At 37.0% G+C, this 18,351-nt stretch overlaps 1 protein-coding gene across 1 annotated transcript; it reads left to right on the top strand.

Moving 5' to 3' along the window:
* Positions 1 to 847: 847 nt before the first annotated feature.
* On the top strand, positions 848 to 17,120 carry wls (Wnt ligand secretion mediator). Its single transcript, XM_042719264.1, is given in 13 exon segments — positions 848 to 1,113; positions 3,510 to 3,785; positions 8,396 to 8,520; positions 8,731 to 8,892; positions 9,217 to 9,354; positions 12,238 to 12,405; positions 12,580 to 12,677; positions 12,813 to 12,876; positions 13,133 to 13,276; positions 13,791 to 13,806; positions 13,809 to 13,873; positions 13,963 to 14,116; positions 16,197 to 17,120. Coding segments are annotated over 13 exon segments (1,626 nt in total). The 5' UTR covers positions 848 to 1,007; the 3' UTR covers positions 16,307 to 17,120.
* Positions 17,121 to 18,351: the final 1,231 nt, after the last annotated feature.

Here is an 18,351-nt window from a genome sequence, read left to right as displayed (position 1 = left end):
CATTCCCTTGAGATCTGCAGCTCTTCTTTTTTTTTTCCAGATGTGAAAATGTGTTCGTGCAGCAGCCTGCTCCTGCCAGGGGAAATGATACATTGCTTAACTTAACATAGCTGCTGACCAAAAACTCAGAACTGGTAATGGGCAGGGCTAGAAAAAGAAAGCAATGCTTTGTCTTCAGTAATATTCTGGAAAACTGTGATTAACCTTCATGTTTAGATCAGAGAAGGTTTTTGGATGTTTTCGTGTGATTTCAAAATTGTACACATGGTGATAGCCTACATAAGGAAGCACTCTTCTACATTTCACAATTCTATATTGTAATGTTGTATTTATCATTGCTTGGTACCTCAGATTTAGTAAGTTAATACCTACAGCTGGAACAGCAACACAAGGCTAAAATGAAGCAGGTTTGTCCTATTGTCACATTTTGCATGCCAGCTGGGGAGACTCTCAGACTCTCTGTTGCCTCCAGCACAATCTGAAAAATTTATAGAATAGCATAATTTTAGCCACATAGCTAAAAGCTTGCCAGTGAATGTAAAAAGTATGGAAAAAAGAAAATTTTCTGTTGCAGCTTTGCAGTTTTTAAACGTGAAAAATCGTTCTTAAAAATAAAATGATAATAATAATAATATATTGGTATTAGTAATGTATTATTAATATTATTATTTCATGATTTGTTGAGAATATCTTAGTTAAGAATAAAATGACAAATAAGTTTTGTATTAAAAGGCCAAATAAAAAGCTTGAAGTTTTGTGCATCTGGCAGAGTCCGGTGTGACGTCACGTGCATTCTTCTCGTCTGCGTTCCTGATGCAGGGTGGGTCACGTGGTCATTCCCTTTTCCCTATAGTTCCCTAGGAAGAGCGCAACAAACACAGGCAGTTCACCAGGGTTTGAGACACAGCCAGTGTCGCGCTCTCAATCTCGGACAGCGCACTGGTCCACCTGGATGCCGTGACTTTCGTTTCTTTGCATTCAATCCAAACAACAGAGATACTTTGAAAATGGCTGGAGCAATTATTGAGAATATGAGCACCAAAAAGTTGGTGATTGTGGGAGTAATTCTCCTTCTATTCCAGGCGTTCTCCTTTATGGTCGGAGGACTGATTGGTGAGTAGCTACTTTTACAAATCCGCCTAGATTTGATAGTTCAGGCTTTGTTGGCTTTTACTACACATTATGTTTCCATTCGTTCTGGTGTGCAACATTAGGTGGTTTTTAGCAAAAAAGAGAGTCTTCTTTGCGTTCTAGGACGGAGTGAAAAGTTGCGGAATGGCTTTGTTACAGTAGTGTCAAAGATGGGCGCTTATTTTCACCTCGTCGACTGGTGCAGTCTTTGTGCTGTTGCTTTCAGCGTTCCGCCTGTAAGTTTGAGAGCAGATCAGACAGACGCGACATTGATTTTTACTCGCCACTTCTGCGCCTTGATGTCTCTCATTTGTCCCCGGTCCCTGAAAAATGCTATAAGAAACTAAACGGAGAAAGGCTTGTTTAAACCAACTTGAAGTTATAATACAATATTGTGAAGTGTCTTAAATATTTACGTTGTTTACTAGCTTAATTTTAAACAACTTTTAATTAATGTCCAAGACCGTTCTTGATGTTTCCATTGCAGAGCAGACACGCTAATAAAATTCTGAGAAAACTGTAGTACATTAAGAAATGTTTATAGACAAACAAAAGATGAAGTTAGCAACGAAGTGTGTTGTACATTACAAACTTTATTTGCTAATTTTAGTCAGTTAACTTGTACCAGTCTTGTATTCTGTTGTTAAATTCAGTCTTTCTACTTCTCATCAGCAAATAAAGGGTTAAACGAGGTGCATCTCTCGAACTTTTCTTTGATCTCATTACATTTGAACAGACAACCCCTCCTCTGTGCCCACAGGCGTTCCTCAGTTTGCATCGACCTCACCAGTGCTGTTTTGTGCCCTTTTGTTACAGAAGCAATTAAATATTCCCTTCTATCTTAAGACTTTAGTGTTTTTTTCCAAGTAGCTTGTTTCATTTGACACCACCTGGAAAGACTGTTTTATCCACGTCCACTTTTCCTCTTTGCAACCTCAGGCTTCCTTCTGATTTCAATAGGAAGGGAATCATTTCTTGGTCTCCTGCAGAATGTGGGATGAATGGTGATAAATTAGCTTGCTTTGGCTATTCTTGCCTGTGATTGATTTAATGAAGCAGGATTCCTTTGTGTTTGTTCGGTGGCTGGTGGCAGCAAGGGTAATTGAGTAGAAAGGCGCACTGCTTCCCCTGTTATTGGACATCTTAAACATGGCATCAGGTCATTGGGCCGAAAAGCGACTATTATTTTGTGGTGGTATTCTGAAGAGGGTTTGTTCCTAGGATTGTGGGTCAATGAATAATTTAACTCAGAGAGGTTTAGTACAGCTAATTTTGTTTACTTGGTATATTTCAACGTAACAGGTTTGTACCACGCAAATGTGAGCTGAGCAATTAAAAGCTTTTTAGATATTATTAACATTTTTAATGGTGCTGTTACTCAATTATATTGAATACAATACTGATAAACACTCTTGGAATAGAGACTATAAACCTGAATAATGTCCTCAAGCTATAGGCTGGTTTTCATTATCTCGCGCTTCCTGGTCATTTGCATGCTTTAGATGTCCTTGATGACCCAGGAAGGGTTCTATTGACTCATACTTCTAAATGGTGGAGGAAGCCTGTTCATACTTTCTCATGCTAATGACCCCCTCTTAGTAAGGATATGTCAGAAGGGAGTCACTTTGAGTCTTGTATTCATTGTCTAGACATTTGAGTTTCATTTATATATGCCATTCAAAAGTTTGGGGTCAGTAAGGTGTTTTTAAAAAAAAAAAGAAAAAAAAGAAATCACTTATGCTCACCAAGGCTGCATTTATTTGATAAAAATAAAGTACAACTGAAATGTTATGAAATATTAGTACAATTTAAAATTGTTTTCTGTTTTAAAGTATGTCCAAATGTAATTGTTCTCTGGAGGTGGCACAACTGATTTTTCAGAAGCCATTATTCCAGTCTTCGGTGTTACATGATCCTTTAGAAATCATTTGAATATGCTTATTATTATTATCATTGCTAAAAACTGGTTTTATAGATTATTTAAATGAATACAAATAGCAAAGAATGACAACTATTTAACTATCTAAAAGTCTTTACTGTCGCTGAAATCAATTTAATGCATTCTTGCTGGAAAATATATTTTGCTGCTCTTTTCACAAAATTTTTAGTTTTTTTAAAGTATGATTTTCAATTTTTAAAAATAGCTGTTTTAATTTATGTAAGAATTTATATAACTTTATAAAAAAATATTTTTATACATATCTAAGTAAAATTCTATGTTCTGTGATTTAAAAAATCTATTTCTTGTATTCCTTTAAAATAAATGACAGATTTTGCTTATGTTCTGTCAATGTTATGTGCAAAATATATGAATCAATACGTTATTATTCTTTATTCCTAAGCTATTCTTAAACTGATATTCAAATATATTTCTATAGCTCCGAGCCCCACCACTGCCGTCCACTACCTGGCCACCAAGTGTGTGGACACTGTGAAGACCCACCACAAGGGCTCCAACTGGTTCATGCCATGGGGCCCTGACCAGTGCAGCAAGATAAGAGACTTTGATGAGGCCATGGCCAAGAGAATCGAGGCCAACAACATTGTGTTTGCAGTCCACATTCCACTGCCCAACAGAGAGATGAGTGCCTGGTTCCAGTTTATGTTGGTTATCCTCCAGTTCGACATTGCCTTCAGAATGCAAAACCAGATTGGTGAGTAAAAAAAAGTGTGTTATTGTATGTGTTTGTTTTAGTGTGTTTGAGGTTGTAATGTGCACCTCCTATGCTCCCCCCAAAAAACATAGACATGACATCACTATATAGTTTATTAGCTTATACGAACATCGCTATTGTGTCGAAAGTGTAGGAGGGGACACATGAACACCCAGAGGAATTTCCCATTCTATTCACTCAAAAGTAGATTGGATTTCTCACATGCTGTGAGAGGACTAACAATGATGGATGGCCTGTTTTCTCACTATTGTGGTTGGAGCCTGAAGGACCTCAATGAGGATTAAGTCAGCACGCAGGTAGGGGGGGACTGCTCAAGGCTTTAACACAGACAATTGGAGGAAAATAAATAGGAATGTAGTCCTCCCATCTGGTTTGATTGGCCATTTCACAATTAAGATACACAAATCAAATTTTAAAGATTAAAGAAATATCTCCAGTAATGTTTTATCTCATTAGACTGTTACATTCCATCATCATTTTGTATTTTAATCGAGTTCCTTTTTCTTGATTTGTCAAGTTAATGCGTCTTTGTTTTAACCTAACGGGTTCCGGCCGTGTGGACCTGCATAGTACTGTTGCCATTTAAAATCATCTGGCTGTGGGAGGGTGGGGATCTGGAACGGCTCCAAGTCTGCCCTTTCAAAGACAGGATTAAGCGGATAACACTGGCCACTAATGAAGAGCCATTGTTGAGCTAGAGCAGTCTGGGAAAGTGATCGGAACGTCTGCTCCTTCTAGCAGCAGGAGCACCTTTGCTGGCTATTCAAGCCTTGAGAAATGGAGGAGGAGTTTTTTTGGTTCCTTAACACATTAACTAGTGCTAGTGTGGAAGCTACCATGGTCTTGTTGTTATATACCCCACCCTGATGCTCGTGCTTGTGCATAAAGTAGGAAAAAAAAAGAATGTGTTTTTATTTTGTTTTTTTTACTTGTTTGGCAAAGTGTTTTCACTTTAAGTGCCTTTACTGCAGATCTTTCTTTGCATTACAAATTATGCATTCAGCACTTGAATAAACCATTTTTGTACAGTTCAGGGTTTTGTAGCACAAGTTGGATCATGCTCTCCTAGATCATCCTCAACCAGATGTTATGTGTTTACCGTAAGTCTTGTGTGATCTTCTGCCAGCTGTTTTTCTGTGTATCCTGTTCTCTGAGCAAGACCTCACAGAGTGTCAGCAGTCTTACTAATAAGGTCCTAGCAGGAATTAATTTGGCACTCAGCATTTCACAATAAAAAAGGAACATATTGCACAGTGAGAGAGAGGTGTGTTCATGTTACTTCTTAATTACAGTTAGCACAGTGGCAGTGTTGGGGGTAATACATTACAAGTAACATGAGTTATATCAGATGACTTTTTTCAAGTAACTAGTAATGTAACACAGTACTATAAAATATCTGATTGATTTTTTTCAAGCAACACCACTTGATTTCTTTCTCCATTTATTGACTGACAGCTCTTCTGTCCCCATGTTGAGAGTAATCTGCAGTAAGTGCAGAGGTGTTGTGTGTGCTGTGTAAACGTGATGGTTACTGTAAACTAAAATTACATTAGAATATGTTTTTTTTTTAAATTGTAACAATATTTTGCAATATTACTATTTTTGACTGTTTTTCTGGTTGAATAAATGCAGCCTTGGTTAGCATAATTAGACATTAGACTTAATTAATTAAAACTTTTCAACAGTAATATATATAGTATATTGTGGCATAAACCCATCATAACCCTTGTCTAAATTCTTTAGATTGCTCCATTTTTCCTCACTAGTAGTATATATAAGTAAAAAAAAAAATAATAAAAAAGATGTTTACCTCGCTTGTTCTGGTTAAAGCAACCGCATTAGTTTTAAAGTGCCCCTATTATGCCATTTTTACGGTTCCTAATATTGTTTTGGATCAAGGTCAAAAAACACTTTTGTTTTCTCAAAACATGCATTTAATATCACCTCATTTTCCAGCAATTCTCAAACGATTAGTTTGAAGCAGTTCAAAGATTCAGTCTCTCTAAACCCTCCTTTTCGTGAGCCTGCTCTGCTCTGATTGGTCAGATGGCCTAGTCTGTTGTGATTGGTCTACGGCGTACAGTGGTGTCAGAAATGACACGCCTATTTCAATAGTTCTGTATTTTGAAAGCTCTATAGAAAATATAAACATCTATTATTTATCATACTTACAGGTTGTGATTCAGTGGAGCAGCTGGTCCAAATAAACAGGATACTGATCCATCTTTCAACAGCATCTGTTGTAGTCACTGTTCAAACCATCTTTGTAGTCACAGTATACATCACATTTCGAAAGAATGATCAGCTCTATATTTTTTTCCATTAAAAATAGTAGCAGAGGGAGCTCCTGAACAAAAAATATTATATTTTTTATGACGTACGCTGAGCTAAAGTCTCGAGATGAGACTTATGACAGACAAAATACTAAATAAATACACAATTGTGATAGAGAATGAGAAGCTGATGTCTGATTTCTTCAAGCTGTCGCATTTACCATGTTTACTACGGTAATGTTAATGGCTAGCATGCATAGTCTTTTGCATAGCTTATGTATACTTATTTTTGCCTTGTATGGTGATCATAATTCACACAGGATCTCAAACTGAAGTTTCAAACACTCGCTGCTGTCTGAAAGTGAGTTTTTAGCTCAACTTCTTTTAAAAGTCTTTGATGCTGGACTGGTGTTATCTGTTAACTTTATGAAATGATCCGCGGCACTGATGCTCTCTAGATGTGGAGAAACTCTGCCTTTGTTCTTAGCCACTCCTCTACTCTAGCCCCAGTTGGCACACATTGGCCCAAGGTTGGCCCTGATGAAGCAACGGCGAGCCATGATCAAGCCCTGGAAGTGACAGTGGAAATATCTCGAAAGTTCAGGCTATTCTAATAGATCACATGACCATCACCAGGATAACCAGCCCCTCTGCCTCATATTCAGCGGAGTGCCGTTGGATCTCTCTTTCTCGTCTCTCAGGCCCAAGCAGCACAGTTTGGCCGGTCTCCAGCAATAACACAGCTGTTGAAATGGCTTAGTCGTCGGGGTGATGCGCGCTGCGCCCGGGCGGAATGTTTGTGTGTGCTAAGCTGACATTCAAAGCTCTTTGGCACAGCCGCTCGTAGGTGGGGGCCACTGCAGACACACTGGAGGAGAGAGGATTGGGCTAATAATGTCTGCCGCTCTCTCCCTCTCTGTTCCTCCTGCCCATCCCCCCATAAAGCTCAGTCTTCCATGTGCAGGAATTCTCTTTAGTGCTCTCCAGCTTGTTTCATAACACAACAAGGATCCTTTAGAGAAGTGAAGTGGAACTCACAAGGTTGTGCAAAGCGATCTAAACCACCGGCCCCTTTCCCAGATACCTCCTGCTTTCCCAAAGCTGAGGAGTTTCACACCACATGACTCTAATACTTTGACAATCCCTCATGCAAAGTTGAACCTGTTTTTTTTGTGAGTCAATGTGAATTTGATCATATTTTTTTTTTTTTATTGTTTTTTTTTTGTTTGTTTTTTATGTGTGTGTGTATATGTGTATATATACCTGCTGATGTGTTGAAACAGGTGTGTTTGAGGTTATAATTGACTCAAATAGGGTGCCCATAGATAAAATGACTCCCAGGTTACCTTGAGCTAATTTTAGCCACACTGTGATGACAAGTTATTCATGAGAATGCTATGGGGTGTCGTAAATCTGTCATTTCACATGTATGCAATTTGGCCTTGTCTATAAAATCCAATATTGTTCTTCAGTCAGCAGGTGCTCATTTATTTTCCCAGATGTCAAGGTTTTGAAGAGATAAGTTCACACAAAAATGACCTGCAATGATCATTTACTCACTCTTGTGCTGTTTTGCGTGCTTATGTGACTCCCCCCCCCCCCCCCCCCCCCCCGTGAAACACACAGATGAATTTGAGTGTTGTCAGAATCCAAATGGCAGAAAAAAGTAATGGTGGTTAAAAATTTTAACAGTAAAAAGTGGTCAGTAGGACTCATGCATTTTATTCTAAGACTTCTGTAGAATGATATGAATGACTTCTTATGATAACATAATTTACAAGATGTTCACAGATCTAATATACTGATACACATGCAGTTTCTTCCCACCTGTTTACACTCACAAACAAAATGCACTGCAGTCATTTCCCAAAATGTAATGTGTAGAAATATAGCAAAGTCTGTAAACAGGAATTAACTTGTGAGCTCTATAAAAAATAGCTTCTCATGGTTCTCATATAGCTGGCATCTTCGTTTGGTTTGTGATCAATGCCAAAGGGCTACAGCTATTTTTTTAAGGTCAGTTCAGCCTGTAATAGAGCAAAAACATTTTTATGTACTTTTTCATTCATTCTTGTCTCATGCTTAAAGAATCGGAATCAAGCCAATTGTTTTTTTTTTTTTTTGTTTTTTTTATAAAGACTGGAGATCAGAATCGGCATTCAGTCAGCAAATAAGGTTATTTAGAAAGGTTTTAAAGAAGTTAAGCAGTTAAGAAGAAAATAGCAGTTATTAAAATGCAGCAACTGTTAATGGTTATAGTGCATTGTCTTTCTGGTATATCAGACTGAATTATGTGTGTTCTTTGTTGGCGTGTAGAAGACGGAGCTTTGGTCACCATGGATGTTGGTCTGGCCTACAGAGACAGCACTCTGAGTGAGTGGACTGAGATGGCCCATTCAACAGAGCATCGCAAACTGAGCTGCAATTTCACTGCCACAAAGGTAAGCATGCAAGTTATTTTTGACCCGTAACAAATCCAAAAACACCCCTTACTGATAGTGTTAAGGCCATTTTTCAAGGTAGGGCAGAGACTTCAATCTCTGTAAATGCTATATAGGGAACAAGTTTGTTGTACCTTGAAAAGCTCAGTATTCAGCTTAGTTTTCTTTTAAAATGTTCAAAACCTCACCAGAATCTCTTTTTATTGTCAGACTTATGAGAACGAGGGGCGCTACTATGAGTGTGACCTATTGCCCTTTATGGAGGTTGGCAGTGTGGCCCATAAGTACTATCTTCTCAACATCCGACTACCTGTTAATGAACGCAAAAAAGTCAACATCGGGATTGGAGAAATCAAAGACATTCGTCTGGTGGTGAGTCTTCAGACAATACAGAATGTGTGCTGTGACTGATTAAATACAGTCATGAATGCATGTTTACTCAGAGTTATGCAAGCGGTTTTGTTTGAGCTTTGTTTGCATGGGAGGATTATGGCCCAGTCTCGGCTTGTTATAATTGGCACACACTTCTGGACAGGGCAATGGTTATACAAATGTCAGTGGACTGAACATATCTGGATTGCATCACTTCTTAATCTTCCCTTCTGTTTGGCTTACTCCTCTTATTAGGCTCTCAGCAAACAACCATACCCATTAATTAAGTGCTCTTAATGTGTTTCTTGTGATGTCACTCGACAGAGCATTCATCAAAATGGTGGCTTCACCAAGGTTTGGTTTGCCATGAAGACGTTCCTCACTCCCAGCGTCCTCATTATCATGATCTGGTACTGGAGGAGAATCACCCAGATGACCAGGCCACCTGTTCTGCTGGAAAAGTAAGATTATGTTTCTGTCACTTCTTTTAAACTGGTCTGCTAGATCAAGGCCACAGTCACACAACAGGAGAATATGTTTGTTATTACTGTATTTGAGTCCTTAATAGAGTTACGTTCAGACTGTTTGGTTAATATGGGATTGACAATCCTATTCTATAGCTGAACTCACATCAGTGAACCTTCAGGACTCAGATCTGTGTTTTAAGGAAAGCCCTGCTGTGTGAACGGAACTATACTGGACTACTTCTACTTGTCACTTCTAGCATGGGTTTTCATTTTTCGGTTTATGGTTTCTGTAACTTACAGAAAGCAGATAAGAGCAGAGTGTCATCTGAAAATTTAGATCCTGTCCTATCAGTTTTGTGGTATGCTCGTCAAATGCTCCACTCTTTACTGAGGAATAAATCTGCCTTAAGATTCTCACCAAATCTTAAGATTTTCCAGAATTAATTTAGCCTCAGTTGAACTTTTGTTGTGTCAAATGTGATCAAACTTTGCAGTTTTGGAAGTTGCCATATTTGACATTTACTTTAGTCGCTGTTGCTATGATTACAGATAGTGGGCACAAATATAATATGGACTTGACTTCAATTGCATGTTTATACAGGGAGTATATGAGCCTCTATTGTAAGCTGTTGTGTGAATAGGCCATTTTGAGAATCACAATGTAAATGCAGTTATCATTCCAACTGACAGTGTGAATGTAGGCCAAAAGGTAACAGTTTTTTTTTTTTTTTTTTTGGTTTACTGGTCAATAGAATAAAAAAGGCAGGATAATTTAGATCCTTTGACCATATTGTTTTGACCATAGGAAACATTATTTTAATGACTTTTTTTTTGTAAGGCCAAGGGGGTTGCCAGGGTGTTGCTATTTGGTTGAAAGAAAAAGCTTATAAGAAAGAGGGGTTATGAGTTGTTTTTACAGTACTACTGTGGTTGCTTGGGTGTTCTGGGTTGATAGCTATGGCGCTTGCTTACTGGTCCAAGTCAAATAAGTCCTCCCCCAAGTCTCTGCGATATTCTGGTCTAGAAATATTGCTCAGAGTCAGGACCCTCCTTCTCCTTTATTTCTATGGGACAGTGTATGTCTGAACCATTTTAGATACATTTATGTCTACAGCATGCAGAAAAGTTGCAGGAAAAAATGTCTTAGAAAAGTTCCATTCTGAGAAATGAGTAACAGTAATACTAATAGTGGTGTTTGCCTTAAAAAAACACTGAAATCAACTTTGAAAACACTTAAGATTTAATGAAGGAATCAAAATAGTGAAACATTTTTATTATTTTATTTTTTGCATTCAAGCATAGCACAGACTCTTGCATGCAAAGCAACCTGAATTGCAATTAAGTTAATTAACTATGCATTTTATCAGTTCATTTGTTCGTGCATTCCCTAAGAATCAAACCCATGATCTTGTTGTTGCTAGTGCCATGCTCAGCGGTTTGAGCTACAGGAATGTATCTAACTATCAATTTCTCTATACGAAATATATTACATTGTGAACAGTGTTTGATATGACACTAATATTTCAGTCAGATGGCTAAGATCTAATATTAATAAAAATGTATATTTCCTGATGAAAAGGATTTCTTTCTGTTAATATTTCCTGAAGAAATCTTTTTCATAGTTTCATTTAGTTTCTTCCTTGCAAACCAAGCACTTGCACCAACCATCCATCTCTCACACACACTGCCTTTGCACTAAAGGTCCCAGCAGACAGGAAGCTCTCAAGCAGTTGTACTTTGCACATCTTGCAGGAAGGGTAATAATTTTTTCATGTTGTAAAAGCTTTTCCATAGCATGCTTTTTTACTAGAGTGACAAGATGGGAACTGGAATCCTTTTTTACATTTCTGAGGGAGCTAAGAAATGTGTGACATGGCTTTCTTAGTGGAATGATGCCAGAATGCTGCTTCATGCCAGTGGAACCAGCAGAGACTGTGGGAGCAGCTTATTTTAGTTGACATCATGGATGTGCGTTATCTTGCATTTTTGCTATTCACAGCTAACCGTGTTTAAGAGCTCTTTCAAAAATACATAAATGCACTTCATACATACAATGAATGACTTGAATACATTGCATGTAGCAATTAAAATTAAATTAATTAAATTATAATGGTGAAATACCAGACAAAGCTGAATTTTTAGCAGCCATTACTCCAGTCTTGAATATTTATTTTGTGCTGCCTAATATTTTTGTGAAAACCTTGATACTTTGTTTCAGGATTCTTTAAATGACAAGTTCAATTGAATGTATCCTTGCTGAAAGCAGTATCAATTTCTTTCTTTTAAAAAACAAAAATCTCACTGACCCCATTGACCCCAAAAATCTAAAAACTTAAAATGGTCAAATCTATTATTATTTCAACCTTTTCGTGATAATGCTATAAAACCACATGAAGCCAAAATGAATACAATGAGTACATTTCTAAGAACTTCTGTTCTAAACTAATGGTTTAAAATATTTTTTTTCTTTTCTTTCTTGTGGACTGTCTTGTGTTTTCATATTGCAATTTTACTTTTTGGTAGCTGAAAAGCTGCTTTGTTCACATTGCCAGTAAGCAAATCCACCTTCGTACCCTCACCAGAGCTGAACTCATGGAACATTCCCGGCATTCCAACACAATATGGTCTCTTTCTGCCCTGGCTGGGCAGGCTGGAATGCGATCCATGCGTTTGAAGTCACATTCTTCACCCCATCTCAGTCTCACCAAATTAGCTTGTCCCAGCATGCTTGCTTGTGAACACTAGAAAAAAAATGAAAGCCAACATGGAGTCAAATTTGTGTGACTTTGACTTGGTTCTATCATACGTTGGTTAAAAAAAGTGATCTTTACTGGTATATTGATAATGATCATATCTCTGTACGCTTTGTGTTCTTTAAATTATCTTTGCTCTTGGAATCTCCATGACATTCATCAATATGCCAGTTGAATGGTTCTCGGTGGGTTTCAACTGGACCTGGATGCTGCTGTTTGGTGACATCCGTCAGGGCATCTTCTACGCAATGCTGCTTTCTTTCTGGATCGTCTTCTGTGGAGAACATCTCATGGTAAGAGCCACTTTCCCGTTTGTCCAAATAATGGAATACTAAGGGAGTGTTTGGAAACTATTTGGTGCAGACCTAGACTAAACTAACTTATAGTAAAAAGAGCTACTGAATTGATTGCCATACTCAAAATGTAATATAGTTTATTACTATAATGCTTTTTTTTTTTTTTCTCAAGACCAGACTGAGAGAAACCGTTTTTCTGTTTACTGGAAGCAGGTTGGACCCATTGTCTTTGGCTCCTTCTGCCTATTCATTTTTGATATGTGTGAAAGGTGAGCCAATGCTGAACTATCCTCATTCTCGCCATGAAATAACTCACTTTGGTTTCCATCTAACTTGAGTTCTTTAGTCCTTAGTACTGCTGTGTTCTTCTTAATAAAAATGCATTGTATTTGTTTTCTTCATAGAGGAGTACAGCTGAAGAACCCTTTCTACAGTATCTGGGCATCAGATGTTGGGACAGAACTTGCGGTATCCTTTTGACAGTGTGAGATGTTGGTACAGATGTTAATTTAAAGAATGGCAACTGATGGTCAAATCCCTGCTCTGTTCATTCATGTATTATAATCATGCATCTTTCTTATATGCCAAACATGTACTAAAGGCTTTTAAAGTAAATCATGATCCACACAAAAATATCTCAACCATATTTGCTGATTTCTATACTTCTCTGTGGTATAGTGTACTCATATGCTTTGAGTTATCACTTTAACTGAGACTGGTGCAGATGGCTTTCATCATTGTAGCAGGAATCTGCGCATGTCTCTACTTCCTGTTCCTGTGCTTCATGGTGTTCCAAGTGTTCAGAAACATCAGTGGGAAAAGGTCGTCTTTACCTGCTATGACAAAGGCTCGTCGACTGCACTATGAGGTACAGTGTAACCTAGACGATGTTAGCATTTGTATGATTAATGAGCTTTCGGAAAACCCAAAAGAAGTTTTTACAAACAAGCTTAGAAATTTGCTAAAAAGGAAGTTTATGACCGTATACAGACTGCCGATTTATTACGAATTATAACATCCTAAGTGCTGCAGCTAGATATATTTAAATGCACTACCATTCAAATGTTCATGGTTGGTAAGATTTGTTGGTTTGTGGTTCTTGCGTGTTCAGTTTGACTCCGTTACTATAACCTTGAATTTAGGTTGAAATGCAAATTATTTGTTTGTCCATTTTTATTTATTAATATTCTGACACTTGATTATTCTATTTAACTGTTTACTTTTATATTTTACTCAAATACAATGTCTGTATCTCAGGAGATCAAAGTACCTGCGCAAGACACATTTGGTCTTATCAGTGTTGAAAACATTTGTGCTGCATAATATTTTTGTGGAAACCATGAAATGCTTGTTTCTTGAATATTTTTTTTTCTCTCATGTAGGGCCTCATCTTCCGCTTCAATTCCTGATGTTGGTCACACTAGCATGTGCTGCAATGACTGTCATCTTCTTCATCATTAGCCAGGTATAGATTAGTTGTCAGCTAGATCAGTTTCTACATGATATGTCATTGTAGATTGATTAATTCGTGTGGTTTTCGTTGTGTGTTAACAGGTGAATGAGGGTCACTGGCACTGGGGTGGCTACACGGTTCAGGTGAACAGCGCCTTCTTCACCGGAATCTATGGCATGTGGAACCTCTATGTATTTGCCCTCATGTTTCTCTATGCACCGTCTCACAAGCGTTATGGGGATGAGCAATCAAGCGGTGAGACACCTGGACAGTAAAATTGTAAATAATCTGTATGACACCTGCAACTCTAATGGAAAAGCTTCTATGCAGACATACTGCATATAATAGGTCATTATGCATTATAAACATTTATCAGCCAACATCAAGGATGGTCCAGCTACAAGCACCTCACCAATCATCATGTAATGAACATTATGGACACTGATCACAATCCTTAATAAATTTTGTCAAATTAATATTTGACTTGTACTAAACTTGCCTAATCTACAGTACCATCAACATTTAGTTCAGACTCCATAGCCAGAGGTGACCCCCTGCATTCAATAGCTAGTGATTCGTTTACTCTGTAAAAGATATTTTGCTGTGAAAGAGCCAAATGGTAAAATACATCTATTAACAATATGATTGTTGTAATAGACATTATTAGTATCATTTGCAATTTTTTTTACCTTAATTATATTATATTATGTTATATTATGTTATGTTATGTTATATGTTATGTTATGTTATGTTATATGTTATGTTACGTTATATTATGTTATGTTATATCATATATTATATTATATTATTTGTTTTTCAGAGGTAGCCGTTTAGACAGCTGTAAATCGCATACAAATATTTCCACTGTTAAAGAATTTCTGAGTTCATATACAAGGGCCTGTTGATGACTGTTAAAACAAGTTTTATTATGCTGTGCTTATGATGGGGATATCAAGGGTTGTGTTCCTCATGTAAATAGTGAATCACTAAATGGTTATTTGATTGATAAGCTGTCTTCCAATCAATAGCTTATAAATACATGAAGGCCAAATTTGAGGTTTGGCACAGAATGTTACATAAATGTTGCCCCTATAGAGCATTGTATTGTTAGCATTAGGATTATTTGTTTTACAGACAGACTGAGACTACATTTTGAGACACACCCAAAACTGCTCAGTTTTTCCCATGAATCATGAGAAATGAATGTGGTTTTTTTATTGTGCTATATCGAAATGCACAGGTTGTCTAAATCGATCTTGGAATGCGTTTTTAAAAAGATGTCTCAAAAGAGTCAGACGATGCTGTTTTATGTCTGCAGCACAAGGAAATCAGTACCTGCATCACTGTAAGGACATTCACTTAGCACCATGTCTCCTCATGTTTAGCTTGTTTTAAGACGAGCACATCTTGATGCCAGAAAAGGGTGGGGCTAGTTGGTTTTTTTCCCCTCTTTTGGGGAAATGGGCCTCTTTGGCGGCAGTCGTTGTCTCTAATCTAGGCCAGGCTTCCTGCTTGGGCTGGTCTAATGAAAACCATCAATATCTTGATGTCATGCTTGAAACTTTCTTTATGGTTTTTCTTTCTGTGAATTTGTGATGTTTTTATGAAAACCATCAATATCTTGATGTCATGCTTGAAACTTTCTTTGTTTCAGGCTTTGTTTTATGAGTTTTTTTTAATTAATTTTTTTAAGTGTATGATGCCAAGAGCTGACAAGTGTCAGTCTCAGCTCTGTCTAAAATTTTCTTGACGTCACAGACAAATTGGTAGTAACTCATTTAAATTGTCAGTGGTCATATCCTTCCTAAATTCTCCTGTTATTATCATTTGATGAAATATATGAGCCAAAAATCTGTTTGAATTTGCAGTAATATTTACTTTATTTATAGATATTATTATTTTTTATTTAGCAAGGATGCCTTCAGTTGATCAAAAATTGCTGCATCAACATCTATAATGTTACACACAGATTTCTGTTATTCCAAATCAGCATATTAGAATGTTTTCTGAAGGATTTTATGACACTGAATACTGGAGTAATGGCTGCACAGCATTTTAAAATGTATTAAAATTAAAAATAATAATTGTAAAAAGTATTATATATTTATTATATTATTTATCTTAATTTAGTATTGAAAAATTATAGTGCATCACACATGGTTTTCCATGTTTGTTCAGACTTGTGCTGCAACAAATTTTGGGGTATGTTTTGTTTACGTTGTATACGTTGTCACCTTGAAACTTATGTTTCCTGTTGTTGCTACCATATCATGATGTTAGTGTAAGTATTGATCAGTCACTGATACATATTACTCTGTTCTCTTTTTCCATATAGCTGATCAAGCTGGAAACAGTGGTGAAGACATACAGTTGACCACCACCATCACGCATGTGGATGGACCTACAGAGATCTACAAAATGACCGGCAAAGAAGCTCAAGAGTAACCATCACCTTTATTCAGGGTCCACCAAGAGTCTCAAAAGTTCAAACAATGTGCTTTTGCGTGGTCCCTGTCATTTCAAACACAGCCTCACAAATATTAAGCCCCTTTTTCATTTATTGGCTTTCCTTTCTGCCGAGGTTCAGTCTAAAACATCTGCTTATGCCTAGCTGTAGAAAAATGGAGTTGCACACCATCTTGTGGTTGCTGGGAGAAATTGTGAAGTGTATCTCGTACTGTGGATAGGCAAAGGCACTGTTGTTTGGAAGGACCAATACATTGGGGGGTGGGGAGGGAAACAAGGTCATTTCTTTTAGTTATGCAGCAGTTGTTTGTTGTTTATGTATTCTGTAGCTGAGATCATTGTTTTCCCCTTTGATTTTGTAATTACAAAACAAGGAAGAAAATCTGTCAGCGTACTGTAGTTACGCATTTTTTTTTTTTTAGTAGATCCTTCCTCCTATGACTTCCTTAGACACTCCCTACCAAAAGTAAACACACCCACTGAACCTATAAAGTGAATGACCAAGTTAAAACCAAGGTCTCCCAGAACAAGATGTGGATGTAAAGTGACATACAGATAGATTAATGTCCTTGTGTTCTGAATGGCAAACACTATGTTCATTACAATGTAGACATATATTTTTTATAAAGTGCTTATTTTCATCTGTTTGAAAGCATTAGTGGCTTTACTGTATCATTGTGTTGTATCAAAAAAAAAGTTTCTTTTTGAGATTTTCGATTGTATCACATGGAAATTTAGGGTTTTGTTTTTTCATGCTTTTTATGCTAATTTAAATAATAAAAAACATTTTAGATTTGTTTGGTTAAAGGGACTTTGCTTAATAAAACACTGGTGAACAGAAAGATGTGTTGCAGTATAAAAATAAGTCTCAGAACTAGGTATACTTACAGCTTTTTTATAAGTAATATAAAGCAGAAAAATCACCTCTTGCCCTAGTGTACAATCTTGAATAGCTGACCCAATGGTACCCAACAAATAGCATATATATGTATTTGGTTTAGAGTTCAGAATTAGGTAGCAAACCCTAAAATGCTCCACTTCATTGCTTAGTATGCTGCCATCATCTTCCTGCTGCCCATCTCTGCAACACAGCAGCCTTTCAGTTGATCTCAGCCTCAACAATCTCCTGCTGTATTCTTCGACCAGGTGCAGACTATTGCTACACTGATGTAATAACAGAGACAGACAAACATATACACATCTACCATACAGAAATGGTTATTTGTTGGGTACCATAGTGAAAGTGAAAGTGGTGACATTTGCCAAGTATGGTAACCCATACTCAGAATTGGTGCTCTGCATTTAACCCATCCAAGTGCACACACACAGCAGTGAGAAGTGAACACACACCCGGAGCAGTGGGCAGCTATATCCAGCGCCATAGGGTCAGTTATTCAAGATTGTTCACTAGGACAAGAGGTGATTACCAGGAGTTCATTAATACAAAACAGATTTTTTTTTTTTTTTTTTTTTTTTTAGTATACCTAGTCCGATTTAGGCCTATTTTATAGTATACTAATCCATAAATCCATGTTTATGGGTATTCACTTTTAGTGCAAGCTCAAGCTTTACCTATTTTCTCACAAAATGCAATTCAATATGCATGCTGTCATAAAGTGTCTAATATTTAGAAAATGCAGTAACCCATTTTTTACTGTGTGTGGTATGGCTATCAACTAATAAGATTTAGGCCTACTTAAAAATGAGGGTACTTATCTTAAAATCCCAGACACTTTCTTTACGGCCTTTGTGTGTGTATGTGTGTTAACATCATTGTTGAAACAGAAAATATAATATTAAATAGTTGAAAATGGAAAGAGGACCATTGGGGAAAAGACTGAATTTAAATAATTTTGTCACTGTATTGACAAAAATAAACACCATATAAAAGAAATACATTTGAGGAAATCTACAATCTGAGGACAAATGGACTGATGATGTCATAATTTTGCTATTTTAAAAATAGCAATGTAACACTGGCAGAATCAGTGTAACACAAATCTAATACTTTTGACTGTCACTGT

The sequence above is a fragment of the Cyprinus carpio genome, chromosome B2 (genome assembly GCF_018340385.1).
Source record: "Cyprinus carpio isolate SPL01 chromosome B2, ASM1834038v1, whole genome shotgun sequence".
NCBI lineage: Eukaryota > Metazoa > Chordata > Actinopteri > Cypriniformes > Cyprinidae > Cyprinus > Cyprinus carpio.
Note: the sequence above shows the minus strand (reverse complement) of the source record. Positions and strands in the feature narration are given on the sequence as shown.